The 14652-nt window shown below is 38.4% G+C and overlaps 2 protein-coding genes and 1 long non-coding RNA gene across 4 annotated transcripts; 2 read left to right on the top strand and 1 right to left on the bottom strand.

Annotated features, from left to right (window-relative positions):
- Positions 1–727: 727 nt before the first annotated feature.
- On the bottom strand, positions 728–8700 carry LOC124176058 (hydroxyacid oxidase 1). Its single transcript, XM_046556860.1, has 9 exons — positions 8564–8700; positions 8036–8185; positions 7513–7664; positions 2376–2631; positions 1792–1920; positions 1510–1642; positions 1265–1381; positions 1074–1185; positions 728–990 (listed from the first exon to the last, which is right to left on the bottom strand). The coding sequence occupies exons 2-9, from the start codon at positions 8170–8172 to the stop codon at positions 923–925; spliced, it is 1104 nt and encodes a 367-aa protein (XP_046412816.1). The 5' UTR covers positions 8173–8185; positions 8564–8700; the 3' UTR covers positions 728–922.
- Positions 2944–6607, top strand: LOC124176054 (N-acetylgalactosaminyltransferase 6-like). Of its 2 annotated transcripts, none has more exons than XM_046556854.1 (2): positions 2944–3674; positions 4071–6607. In XM_046556854.1, exons 1-2 carry the CDS (start codon positions 3423–3425, stop codon positions 5709–5711), a joined length of 1893 nt encoding a protein of 630 aa, XP_046412810.1. In that variant the 5' UTR covers positions 2944–3422; the 3' UTR covers positions 5712–6607. The 2 variants fall into 2 exon arrangements, with proteins under 2 accessions (XP_046412810.1, XP_046412809.1); XM_046556853.1 differs by having other exon boundaries at positions 4068–6607.
- LOC124176061 lies at positions 8525–9322 on the top strand. Its single transcript, XR_006869293.1, has 2 exons — positions 8525–8662; positions 8771–9322. It is a non-coding gene; the product is annotated as an uncharacterized LOC124176061 (long non-coding RNA).
- The last annotated feature ends 5330 nt before the right edge of the window (positions 9323–14652 follow it).

Raw genomic sequence — 14652 nt, 5'->3', positions numbered from 1 at the left:
TCAAAACATACTCGGCCGAAATGTCAAGACGGAACGACGAGGTCTGCGCGCGCCACCCCGAAGCCGTACGCCGAACCAATAAGCCAGTGTTTCTACACCTACTCGTAGCTTATAATTATTTTATTGCATGTTTTTTACTCATGATGTCTTCCTGCGTACCGATGACCCAGTCTATCTCTTCAATATGCTTACCGTTTTCCTCTAGTTTACAGCAATGATGTGTATTTGCGAGGAAAAGTTTACCAGCGCGACACAGATGTTACTTTGGTTGCTAGCCTTTAGGCGAAGGTGACGCTATCAATCGGGTCGAATTATCTAGCTTCAGTTTAAAAAAAATACTATTTCCACAATACTTAGGATGCATTCTGAAATTAGCTCCTAGTGCTGACAGCAAGATTTTATCACTTTTGCGCAGCCGAGTTCGTAACTAGCTCTGCCTCTGTCCTAGGGGGTTTTTAACACTGCTAGCCAGTTTCGGAACGCACCCTTAGCATTTTAAAGATTTTCTTAGTTTTCGAACTTCCATCGTCAAATCAAGTATATAGTTTCAACAACCGATCATTCACTTTAGTATGCGCGTGGGTGAGTTAATCACGATCTACCTTTGATTATTCGAATTTTATATGCGACGACTACGCGTTGCAGGAATACTTAAAGCAGAAGGTAAATATTAATGTGTACCGCATAAAACTTATTGAATTACGGCTAGTGATGAAAACAGAGGAAGTATCGTTTCTAATAATATATTTCAATAAAATCAAGTACTTCTTGTTGTATGACGTACTAAACTAGATACGCCTTCGACTTACGTATATTTCTTTGAAACGCCTTTTGTCTCACGAATTTCATATAGATCCATGGCCACAGCTAATTGTACTGTTCACCTTGAAGGATATAGCAGGGATATGAGTAAAGTTTTTTTTTAAAGTCGACTATATACAGATTCGTGAACAACCATGGATGGTTTTATATCCCTCGTCTTTGCGCAACCTGAAAGTTATATATAAATATAATTAATGGGATGGCAAAAAAAGAACAAAGTATTACAATCAAAGGACCCGTCGATATCGTACCTGAAAGCGCGTAGGCCTTATCGATTTCTGATCTAAGTATGTCTAGTACGGAACTCGCCCCTTCTTCGCCGTTACACGTAAGACCCCACAACATGGGACGACCGACGAATACCTGAAAACAACGCGAATGAAGCGATGATATGTATTTGTTAAAAATGCATTTTAGCCGGTGTCCTGGCGATTTAATTTACCATTTTAGCGCCGAGTGCGAGTGCTTTGAATACGTCGATTCCTTGCCTAACGCCGCCGTCCAAATACACCTCGGCTTTGCTTCCCACAGCTTTTACAATTTCCGGCAACGCCTCGATCTGTTGAAGATTACGATAACACGGTTATTATATTATTCATTTTTTAATGAGGTTAGCGGCAAATGTGAAATCGATTAGCTAACTCGTTGGTCGTTAATCGTGATTAAAGAAAAAGCATCAACACCGACCGATGCTGGAGCTCCGTCGATTTGCCGCGCCCCGTGATTAGAAACCAATATCGCGCTTGCTCCGTGTTCTAGTCCCAGAATTGCATCCTCGGCCGTGAGCACACCTTTCAACACAATTGGCAAATGGGTGATGCTAGAAATAAAGAAGAACGTCCATGAATAATTTACACGTCAAATGTATTAGGTATGTATGTACATGTATGCATTAGTACAGCAATAAATAGTTGAGATAATTGACTGTTGAGAAGCAAGCATAACGAATTCATGCGTCGACTAACTGACCTTCTTAACCAGTCAACATCTTCCCAAGATAATGAAGCATCAAACAGACTCAAACTGTACTCAGATAGTCCTGATTCTTGGTCAGCAGAATTGATTTTATCTGATTTTATTCCTACGAAATTGGCCAGTCTGGAAAAGGAAAATGTGTTTTCAAAATGGGGATTAGTTAAGGCTCAAGTAAAACTAATGTGACCCGAATATATATAGATATATCTCTCGATTTGGTAAAATTTTGCTGAGTACTCCAGATTTTTATTGTGCATACTTTGCCGTTTCAAAATACTTGTGTGGAGCTAATCTAGCTAATGGAATAGGATTACCAACTCCGGCGCTATATATTTATAACAAACTAAGAAAAATATCATATACAACAATGCGATTTAAATTGAAATAAATTTAAAAATGAAAAAAGTCAAGACAAAGTTTGCCTACATTTCAATTGTGCATTGCTGATCACATCCATTCTTTTTCAGAAGAGATCAGCCAATATAGATCGAAAAGTATATGTGGTTGCTAATTATAGATTTTGTTCAAACTTATGGCTTGATTTTACGAGAAATCTCACTGAATAATCGTCACATAACCTTAGATGATTAGGGAGAGAAAATTTGTTTCGACGATCAGCTCTTCTTTCACCAAACATTGGTGTGTCGACCGTAAGAACGAGGGCTTTGAATCCTGCAGCCTCAGCTCTTCGCACCAGATTAACAGTGACATTCCGATCTTTGTAAACGTAAAGCTGAAACCATTTTACTGCTTTCGGAGCTGCCTCGGCAACTTCTTCTATACTGCTCGTCGATAGAGTCGACAGAATGAATATTGTCCCCGCAGCAGCAGCGGCTACGTGAAAAAAATAGACCAAACATTTCAAATTAGTAAAACATGTAAAATTACTAGCACGAAGTGTTGTGTGTGACATTTCACACATCTTCCATCTCCCTAACCTCTCCTTACGTTTTTCCCCTTGCCGCACGGCCATATGATATCTAGGGTTTTTTTGTATGATTGTTTTGTCAAACTGCAAGCGACACTCGATGCCGAATATCGGCCAATCAGAGCGCTGCGTTTCGCTCGAGCATGCTAGAAACCAGCTCGCTGATTGGCCAACCTTTGTCGATCATCGCGTGCGGTATTTTCATTATAAAGTGCGCCCATGGTTCAGAAAGAAACTCACGTCGGTGATCCTGCCAAATATGCCTCTTATAGGTTATGCGACCGACAATAGTGTACATTTATTTTAAATTTGCTGTAAACGAGCCTGAGCGTCTGTGGTACTAGTTTTGAGCCGAATAATTGACGCACAGTTCTTAAATATATGCGTATATGGTGTAAGCGAAATAAGATTGTTTACGGAATTGCGGTACGTCGGTGACGGCCGGCAATTGACAACCAAAACGAAGAGGTCAACGACAGGGAGTTCCTTTGTCGAGATAGTGATTAGTATTTTCGGAGTGATAGGCCGAAGTAATAAGATATCGTAAGACCGCGAAGAGGCGCGAGTGCCCGGGTGGGGGAGGGGTGCGACGGGAGAGACACGTGGACTGCCTGACAGGAAGTTTATATCACCAAGTCGTATCTTGGAACATTTAAATAACGTTCAGAAACGGTTCGAACGACATGTCCGAGACACGATGCGACGCAACATAGTGAGTCTGGTTAAATTCCTCTTCCTTGCATTAGTCACGATCTTCCTCACCGTCGTCGTATTCCGATACGTACGACATCCACAGTTTCGCACCGAATCTTTACCCCTTAAGGACCTTGTTCACGATCGTAGGGTTGTAGGTAGTGATAAACGCGAATTTCTTCCCCATCCCGATGAGCTTATTGGGGGTTCTGCACTCGCAGCTCGCGGCCAAAGCGATGACAACGAGCGAGGAATGGTGAGCATTATTACTTGTTACAATTTCATAATGCTTACAAAGTATCCATCAATTATATGATATTGAGACTAATTCTCATTTACAAGCTTAAAATTAGATACTTCATAAAAACTCGTAGTTTTGCTTGATATCTTACATTTACATGTCATCATGAATTTTGGGAATTGAGTATAGAGACCGTAATAGAATGAATAAATGCAAACTTCCTTCGTGTTTGACTACGTTTACTCTGGCAATATAGAACCGAATTAGACCGGATGCAGAAAAATTGATAGTAAAAAAAGATTAGTGTATATAAAGTCAAATCAGATCTACTCTTTTCCCGTTTATCAATCCCTCCCAACATACGTACGAACCTAACATGTTGAATTTTTTTTTGTACTTTTTCCGCAGCAGGATGTTGTCGAAGAGAACGTTAAGATCGACTGGCACGACTACGAGCAAATATTGCAAGAGAAGAAGAGGGTTGGCCTGGGAGAACACGGGCTGCCCGCATCTCTATCGGGAAGCGACGACGTGGTGAAGGCATCGCTGTACAAAGTGAACGGATTCAACGCTGCACTGAGCGACAAAATATCGTTGAACCGTTCGGTCCCGGACATCCGGAACACCGGATGCAAGGCGAAGAAGTACCTAAAGAACCTCGATCCAGTCTCGGTAATAGTCTCGTTCCACAACGAGCATCTCAGCACACTCATGCGAACCTGCTGGAGCGTCGTAAATCGTTCGCCAGCCTCGCTTTTGCAGGAAATAATATTGGTCGACGACGCGAGCACGAAACCAGAGCTGGCCGGTGAACTGGACAGATATGTGGCCGCAAATCTGCCAAAGGTCAAAGTTATCAGACTGCCATCGAGGTCGGGTCTGATACGGGGCAGGCTGGCCGGTGCCAAGGCCGCGACGGCCAAGGTCCTCGTGTTCCTCGATTCCCACACCGAGGCCAACGTCAACTGGCTACCCCCGCTGCTCGAGCCCATCGCCCTCGACTATAGGGTTTGCGTCTGTCCGTTCATAGACGTGATCGCCTTCGAGACATTCGAGTACCGGGCCCAGGACGAGGGGGCCCGGGGCGCCTTCGACTGGGAGCTTTACTATAAGCGGCTACCACTGCTACCTGAGAGCGCGAAGCACCCGACCGAACCGTTCGAGAGCCCCGTGATGGCCGGGGGACTCTTCGCGATGAGTGCCAAGTTCTTCTGGGAACTTGGGGGGTACGATACCGGGCTCGATATTTGGGGCGGCGAACAATACGAGTTGTCCTTCAAGATCTGGCAATGCGGGGGACGGATGTACGACGCCCCGTGCTCGCGGGTAGGTCACATTTACCGCAAATTTCCACCCTTTCCGAATCCCGGTCGCGGCGACTTTCTGGGAAAGAATTACAAGCGCGTTGCCGAGGTTTGGATGGACGAGTACGCGGAGTATATATACCGCCGTAAGCCGCACCTGCGGTCCCTGGATCCCGGGAATTTAACCGAACAACGGGCTCTCAGATCTAAACTCGGCTGCAAGTCGTTCAAGTGGTTCATGGAGACGGTCGCGTTTGACCTCGCCGACGTCTATCCACCCATCGAACCTGATGATTTTGCCTACGGGGAGATAAGGAACATTGGAGCCCCGGAGTTGTGCCTCGATTCGAAGAACAAGCACCGGGACGAGGATATTGCCGTTGACTTTTGCAAAAAGGACAACGCCAAGTTGGCCGGTGAACAGGAGTTCCGGTTAACGTGGCACAAAGATATACGCCCGAAGGGGAAAACCGACTGTCTGGACGTTTCGCGGGGCGACGGAAAGGCCCCCGTTACTCTCTACCCTTGCCACGGGAAGCAAGGAAATCAATTGTGGCGCTACGACGTCGGGAAACAGTGGCTCGTCCACGGGTACAACAACAGGTGCATGGACCTGGACCCTGCCAGAAAAAAGGTGTTAGTTACAACGTGCGACGCTTCGGCATCGACCCAAAAGTGGCGAATTGAGACCGTCGATATGAAGGCTATGAACAATTGGGAAAATTCGGGTCCTAAAGGAAGCAATTGACGCTGATAACAATGAACAATTTTCATGTTTGATACGAAGTTGAGAATCCTATACAATAGACCTTGGTGTCAAAATAGTCACACTGGTTTGTCGTAAAAATGATAATGTAGGAATGCGCAGTTGGCTATACATGGAACATAAACATTAGTATACTGACAATGAGCTGTATAAATACAGGCCACCTGCGTGTTTATATGTATATATAAACAGGTGAAATCTTTGAATACGTTTGCAACTACGTGACGTTCTATGCAAGAGATGAAGATAACACTTTTTTAATCTGCAAAACATTGCTTCATATTTTTCGCGTGACATTGTATTGGTTTACGAGCGTTTCATTTCCAAACAGTACAACAAATAACGCGATGACGAAGCATCGCGTTAGCGTTGAAATCGTTAAATGTAAAGTGATTTTGAATTTTATTAATCAATCACAATTATGTGTACATACGTATATAACACATGCTCAATTACCCCCAATTGTACCAGAGGTGCGCGGCTATATCGTTGATTTTTCACTAAATATTTATTGACAGTAGTTTCGCGCGGGTCAAGGGTATAATATGTATACTATATCTATTAATCAGTTAACCCCGTATCCTTACGAGTGGTTTTGCCTACGTATGTATTAGTAAAATTTTCACTGTAAGTTAACGTATGTATGACATTTCATAAAATTTCTACGTATCTATTACATGTATAGGTATGTTGGAAATATGGTGCAATAAGGCGCAGAAAAAACATATCACCCTTCACAATTCTCGTGAAAACGATATATTGTTGAAGATGTAGATAGTTTTTGAATAGTGCCTTGCTATTTGATTTATCTTTGAGATTATGTAACAACGTAGAAAGTTCTTTGAGTGAACGAATTCAAGCTGTAAGTCTTGATAAAACAAATAAAAAAAAAAAAAAAACATTGGATGGATGATAAATATGAGTTAGAAACCAAACGCGTTACAATCAGCTTAGGAAAATCGTATTATACATCTAGGTGTTCCTAAAAATACGTATGTGTGTCATTATATTTAAATAAGAAAGTTTAACTTTCAATCCTGGTGAGTAAATTATGTCAATAAAGTGATTGCAATTATTTTTATATGTACACGATTGTCGTCAAGAGTCAATAGATTCTTACATGTTACGATTTAATAAAAATTTTACGTTTTGTGCCGATAGTGATGCATTTTCTTTTATCTTCCTATTACGTTACGGGTTTTTATGACACGCTTTCAATATTACTGGAGACCCATTACTTTTCTTCGTATAATAAATATCGTTCAGGGTCACGAAAAAATGAAAACCCGTTATTTTCCGTGCCTTTGCTTTCAAGCAACTTAACCGAGGAGCTGACCAATATTTTTATACCTATAAGATAGCTTTGTTTACATCGAGATGAGAACAATTAAATTGAACGAGTTATACAAGCATACCTCTATCAACAATGAAAGAAGATTATGATATATACAAAATTACCAATTATATTTCCATATCAAGAAATAAGGTTTCAGACTCAAATTGATTGCATAAAATTTGAAAATTGATCATTTTCTGCAGCGATTGCACCGATGGCGGTGCAGTGAGCACAATTTGAATTGACAGCTTTCAACGTCTTTCGTATAAAAATGCAACACTCGTTATCGAAGTCAGCGGTATCTAAATGTAAATAAATGAATGGATGGCACTTATTGGCACATAATAATAATTACGACTCATAGACACGGTTGCAGGACGATAAAACACAAAGCATATACAATGATCAATTACTGCCGTACCTGCGAATTGAACCAATAAAACTCACCCCTGACGTTTGCGCATTCTCCGTCTGGATGCGCCATCCGTTGCATAGCCGTTGGTGAAACCCCCAAAGGCATAGAAACCTTGTGTCCCAGTACCACAGTACTTATATCACGATTTGCGACATTTACCAATACTCTTGGCTTAATTCGGTACCTGCAGAAAATCGCGATCTATTACTGAAATATAGGTATGTACATCTACAGAAAAATATTACGTAAGATGCAGACGCGTGGCCGTATTGGCGAAATGAAATCAGTTGCACGGCTCGTGAAGCTTCGATCAAATATGTAGAATCTGGGGGAAACCCAATAAGAATTAAATTTCCCTCCGATTCTTATTCAACATACTTCAAATAATCGTTCCAAAAAATTATGGCCTAATTCATCCGGTGTGTTATCATAATTTTCATCATGCGTAGTTACGACCAATGCAAGTGTACGTTGTACAGTGTGGATGAAATTTTACCACCATTTCATACATACGATCGGTACTTTGACAAAGATATACATAATCCAGTGACTTACTTTTGAAATGCGTCGACGTTCAACCTAAGGGTAAATTCTTCTCCAGCACCACTTTTGTAGTAGTCACGCACGATCGACGGCAATCTCTTCAAAGCTTCTCTCTCGTAGTCTTCAATGCATACCAGTTTCCCAGCCATTTTTTCCCACACTCTGTACACATTTAAGCATCCGTGAAATTAATTTTGTATAGTATTGTGAAATGTCAGTACTCAATGCATCTCGTATATATCCTCTCAAATTCATCCGAATCTCGATGACCATGATTATACAAGCAAGCGACAGATTATACTGCACATGTTACATTTATGCAGCGCAGTTCAGCACCCGGTACATAATGAGACCTCGACGAATAAAAAATTACCTCAACACAGAAACCATTAATAGTTAAGAACTTCATTACGCACACGGCGTCTTACATTATACAAACACAGGCGCGCGCGCGATCATCTCGGATTATCGAAGGTGGAAAAAAAAATTTTGAAAGATTTTTATTGAACTACGCGACACACGGAATACCTGGATACATACATGTCACTGGATAATTCCGTGGCTTTCTTCTCCGTATCGTGATTTGATCCGACTGTGGTTCTACTCAATCGACGGTGCTGGCCGTTTGATTCTTTACAAGTAATTATATGACTATTATAATGCGTTTAAGACGTGCCATCCAACCACGGAAATCGGAGGGGAGCATGTTGCTTATCTATTACCAATAGTGTACGTACGCCGTTACAGGGAGGTCAACGATTATCGGGTAGAATGGATGACGGGTTGCAACATAGAATATACATAATGTCGCCGTTGCTGTGTAAACGTTTTCAAATATACCGGTGGGATGAAGGAGTATGACGACTTGTCGCAGCAATTGTGTAACAATCACGTAATGCGTGTATTCACTGTACATACATACATCGATTACATATGATACCAACAGTCATGTACGTACATGTGTGATAAACTATGCTGCATAAAAATCTTGTCGCTCTTTCATATAACTAGTAAAAACGAAACGGTAAAATTTATTTGAACTATATTTTCCGCATCTGAATATTACATTTTTATTATATGAATACCAAATTGGTATTGTATTGTCGTTGAAAAAGATGAATGAAAAAATTTAAACAGATCAAGAGCATAATGTATGTACATTATAACAATGAAATAGTGCGACATGGGCTGATCAATTGACAATCGAAGATTGCTATAAAAAAAAAACAGCATTGTGTCGGACAAAAGTAAATTGATAATCGAAATAACTGCAAGAATTCCCGCCCGATGATGACCTTTTTAATTTGTTTACAATAGGTATAGGTTCGTATTTAAAAGCATGTGATAAACACACATCAATTTTCATATAACGATATGTAAATGCCTGCGGTGAACCGTAAAATGTTTGTGAGGCCTATTCAACGTTGACGTAAGCAAAAAATACCAATTTCTCCAAAGAAAAGACACACCGCATCGGGACTGCAGCTACGCAAAAATATCAAAGTTCGAAGACTTGTATTATCAACAGAATTAAAAACGTCATCTACACGATCATGATCGATTGACCGAAAGATTGGAAGCATAAAGCAAAAAAAATTTATGATATATTTGGGAAAAATTGTTCCGATACTGCAGATGTATACATTTTTAAATATTCATTCGACTTGTTACGCCTGAAAATGCGACTATACCAATTGAATACAATATTTTCTTCGCTAGATAAATTTGTACCTTACATAGCTAAATTATCATTTCTCTCCTAATTGCTAACATTTTTTTTTCTTTCCATGACATGCAAAATAAAGTTTAAAAATTTGTAATATTTAACATTTTATTACATTTGTTAGAAATAATACACAAACACTAAGGTTTTATTTCTATAAAATAAATATAGCCTTCCTTATCATATTTAGAAGTAAAACCTTGTTACATATGCCGACGCGCACAACCTCCACAATTCGTTTGCGATCATGGCACGCTGCCCACCGCGAGGGTAGCGTCGGTGCAAAAACTTCATGTTATAGGTATACCTACCCTAGATAAGTATGTAAATTATACTATTTATATGTATATTGGTTCATATGTATACCTATAATAGACATGAGTGTATACAGACAGATATACTGCAGGAGTTGTAACGTCGGGCAGCCATATAGGTAATTATATACGGGAAAATAAAATGCGTTGATAAATGCGCTATTAACAAATATTACACAAGTTACGTCACTGCTATCTTTACACATTTCTTTTTACTTGCGAGGAGAGGTAAAAGGCAAATGAGGAAGAGGTGAAGAAAAGAACAAGGAGAGGATTGAAAATCGAAGGTAGGATCAAAGTAATGTAAGAAAAATAGGGATGATACTAAATATGATTCGCACACAATTAATGATGGTATTCAAGTACACCTTGTAAATAAATACTTTCGATTCCGTTGCTTTCGGTTCAATTTCTCGGAGATCCAGTTAACCGTTTATCTCAAATGAAGTTAGTTACATGAATAAAACGCACCACGGTTCGAACAAATAAGTAGGTACGTCTTTCGCTTTACCGAATTATAATTTCCAGTTACAAGTTAGATAAGTCAACTATGATCAGTTTAACTTAGTCGTCTCGTTTGAAACGATCTCCAAAAATGACAGATATGACCCAAAATTACGATGTAATTTAGGTATATCATATTTCATACACTTTAATGCAGAAGATCGCGTCGCAAATGCACATTGAATTCTTTGTAAAATAGTAATTGTAAGCGCCGACATCACACTCACCGAATTGGTAATAGAAAATTATTACAATCACGTTCATCAGACACGCATCACACATCGCGTAAAGTAATTGTCCTTTATAAGAAAGTTTAAAAATAAATTAAAACAAAGAAAATATGAATTAATAAATAAAAACTCTGTCCACGTTCAAGTACCGTGATTTCTAGCAATTTAACCCGTTAATTTAAATTTTCATCGATCTTGATTTTATGACAAGGAATAAGTGCGCGTCCGTTTTTCAGTACTCCGTCTGTGCATGTATGTACAGGACCATCAAGGAGCCAATACACGAATGTTCACTAACGAGCTTATGACTCACGCGTAGGTAATGTAGATGTGTATGTTCAATATGTGCTGCAGCAAAAGTGAGCGTGTAATTAATAAATGATGAACTATGGTTTGCGCGGCTATATTTAATTTTTCCGCGTGTTTCGGTTATTCATTATTATTGTTATTATTATTCCGTTGTATTTCCAAGTGAAAAGGGTTACAATTACCTATGTGGCTTAAAAATCACATTTGAATCTTGAACTTCCCGAACTAATTATACAATTAAAACACGCGCTCATTAATAGTAATAATCATAATAGTCGTCATAGTAGTATTAGGAGGAGGAGGAGGAGTAGTAGTTGTAGTTGTAGTTGTAGTTGTAGTTGTAGTACTAATAATCATAATAGTAATAATAATAATAATATTGATAACAACGATGACGGGATCATTGTCAGCAATAAATACAATAATAATAATAATAACTATAATAATTATAATAACGAGTAACAATAGTAATCAGTAAGACCACTCCATGCAATGACAACCATAATAACAAATACGTAGATCAGTGAGAATAGTTATTGGTGCAACCTAAACACCGCCATCATCATAATCATCATCATGGTTATCGTCGTTGTTCTCGTTATTATCATTACTATAATACGCGGTTATCATACTACATATATTGTTAATCGGCGTTATCACAATATTAACGTGTATTCATATAATTATGTATTGATTTCAATATTTTCTTATTTCCTTTTTAAAAATGTCATATCTTCTATGTATGTACACATGTATTTGATTAATTAGAAAAACGACACTCTTCCGGTGTTTCATAACAATACCTTATATAATTATTATATCATTGGTACAGGATTATAAAGTGGTAAGTGCGCAATAATAATTTCTATTTTATATTATACTTTTGTTTTTATTCTTTAATTTGTTTGTTTATTCGCCATCGGTTTTTTTCTATTCACACAGCAAAGTCTAGGTACCACGTAATCATGATGCACAATCCTTCACGCACTTACCTACCAGAATCAAACCCCTCCTAACTCTGTAACTGCGAGTGATTTTATATACACGTGTATATTTATACATATATGTATATATATAAACATAATATATATCATACATACATACATATACATGTATAAATTTTACTGTATTACGAAAAGGAAGAAGTAGAGAGTAGTAAGTACGGTGTTCTTTGTTGATTTGCCGGAGTATGGTAAAAGTATATACATATATACTGTATATAATCGTATGTTTATACGATTACTATACATAGCTACTGCAAAATTGGGTCCTTCGTCGGTAAGCAATGGGTGTGAGAATGCAAATTAATAATTATTACGCGTGTGTGACACCCCCACGAATAATACGTGTATATTATATTTTCACAAAAAATCAAAAAGCTAATCGAATCACGCAGCTTTTTCAGTGTTTGACGGTGTTGGAAATCATTTAATGCTCTTTCAGTCAATTTGTAACTTGGACATGTTCAATGAACACATGATAACTGGCGCCATTGGTCATAGAGAAATTTTAAAACTTTTGTTGAATTGAATCCTACGAATTCGTTTCGTTTTTTTTTTAATCTCATACAGTACATAGGAATTATTCCACAGCAGGCCAACACTCTTGATTATTACTATCATTATACTCGATAATATGTATGTGATGGATATATGGATATCTCTGATGTAACACTACGTTTGAGACTGATATTTTGGTACGTTCTATCCACCTGACGCACCCTAGTTGCAATGTAGTCATTAAAAATATGGTGTCTCACATCACTTATGCAGCACACGGATTCTCGTATAATACTTACACCAATTAATTGAAGAATACTAAGAAGTCAATGTGTCATAGAGCTCCAATGCAACATCTTGGAAATATATTCGTATGAAGACATATCATATAAATCAGTTTTGGATGCAATTGTTAGCCTTCGTTGGAGATAAAATTGAATAAAATGGTAATTACACCTATCTACGTAATATTCCAAACTACTTTAACGAGCTGCAGAATTGAATATCATTAACAACGATACTTTATAGCGGGACCAGGAGTTGAACAAAACATGACAGGAAAGAATCGAATGGGGGAGAGGGAACGTGGAATCGAAGAGAAAGTTAGGAGGTATGGAAATTGAAAATCTACGTAGCGTGCGAACTGTGTACGAAAACTGGCATTTACCACAATTCTTTCATTGTCAAGGCGAAACTGAAAACATAATAATATAATGACATTTACAGAAAGCAGTTGCGTATTTACATATCGTGAAAGATTTAGGTGTTATGCCACTCTTTACCTATAAACGATCCGGGTGGAACACATTATTTATTTACGTCGCATTTGTGCATACACCTGCTTCATTCAATGGTCGATTTGTCATTGGAGAGAAAAAAAAATAAATATTATTATTTGCTGGTAACTCGATGAAATAGATAAATTCTACACGCGCCTAGCATACAGCATAATGATGTATAGTCTGTAGTACACAACGCACAGATTTTACACATATCCAAATACCTTGCGTGCAGCACATAGCTTGGCTCTCTGCATAGGTGTGGAGGTTTTACATCGTTGACCGTTTCATGGCGGCGGATGTAATGATTTGGTTAGATTCATAGTAATTAATAATATTATCTGTGCAATAATTATGTATAACGTATGCTGTTAATTCAGAACAGTTCCCGATATCTCCACGGCATTTATATATATATCTACCTATAACTCGGTATTTTTTCCCCGAGGCAGAGCCATGCAGCGATTGTCTCAAATCGTTTATCAATCCATTTGATTATACATTATATCCTGTATACATACTTGTATGCAGGTGCTTACTATCTAATTCGAGTCAAGAGCGAGATCTGTGTACCAAACAAGGGATCGTGGAGACGAGAGACGAAAGCTCTGATAAAACCAATTCATGCTTTACAACAATACAACTATGCCTCATATATACTGGTTCAAAGTTCTTAAATTGCTACCACTGCAGCATTCCGTTTCAATTCCTTAATACAATAGTAGGAGATATTTTCCCTCTTGACCGTACTCATTTCATGACCTTCTATACCTTTTTTATATAACATTATTCTACAATAATCCGTGGGTTTTAGCGTTGTGTCATCTAATATTGATACCCCCCGGGGCATGAGTATTTCTGAAAAATTAAGGCTCGATGTCACATCGCTATACCGTACAAGCCGACAAATATATTCGCAACCGGCTATGTTATGTATTATCCTTAATGAATTTTTATGATTTACTAGTCTTTGACACAAAACCGACCTGTATAATAATATGGCAACAACATTTTACGGTAATGCTGTGTGTAGTGCAGCTGATTTAGCCTGATTATAGAACCGTTGTAAATTTAGTTTCAAAGTGTTTATTAAGAAGTTCAATTATGTTCAAATTTACATCGTAGGTAAATATTACACTATATGGAAAATTGCGTTCGCTTACTTTCGTTTACATTTACTTTTGTTTTTGTTTGCTTGTCTGCTTTTGTATTCATATTTTTACTTTTTTTAAATTAATGAATTTTTCTAATTTTAATAACTTTTCCGCTCT

The sequence above is a fragment of the Neodiprion fabricii genome, chromosome 2 (assembly GCF_021155785.1).
Source record: "Neodiprion fabricii isolate iyNeoFabr1 chromosome 2, iyNeoFabr1.1, whole genome shotgun sequence".
Lineage (NCBI taxonomy): Eukaryota > Metazoa > Arthropoda > Insecta > Hymenoptera > Diprionidae > Neodiprion > Neodiprion fabricii.
The sequence above is the reverse complement of the archived record's forward strand: the minus strand, read 5'-3'. Positions and strand labels throughout refer to the sequence as shown.

Bases quoted from the DNA above. Each gene is read 5' to 3' on its own strand.
- LOC124176058 (XM_046556860.1), bottom strand. From the start codon at position 8,172: ATGGCTGGGAAACTGGTATGCATTGAAGACTACGAGAGAGAAGCTTTG. The intron at 1,382-1,509 runs GTCGGTGTTGAT...AATCTTCAACAG, and splicing joins TCGACGGAGCTCCAGCATCG to ATCGAGGCGTTGCCGGAAAT. The intron at 991-1,073 runs GTACGATATCGA...TATAACTTTCAG, and splicing joins TAAGGCCTACGCGCTTTCAG to GTTGCGCAAAGACGAGGGAT.
- LOC124176054 (XM_046556853.1), top strand. From the start codon at position 3,423: ATGCGACGCAACATAGTGAGTCTGGTTAAATTCCTCTTCCTTGCATTA. The intron at 3,675-4,067 runs GTGAGCATTATT...CTTTTTCCGCAG, and splicing joins ATGACAACGAGCGAGGAATG to CAGGATGTTGTCGAAGAGAA.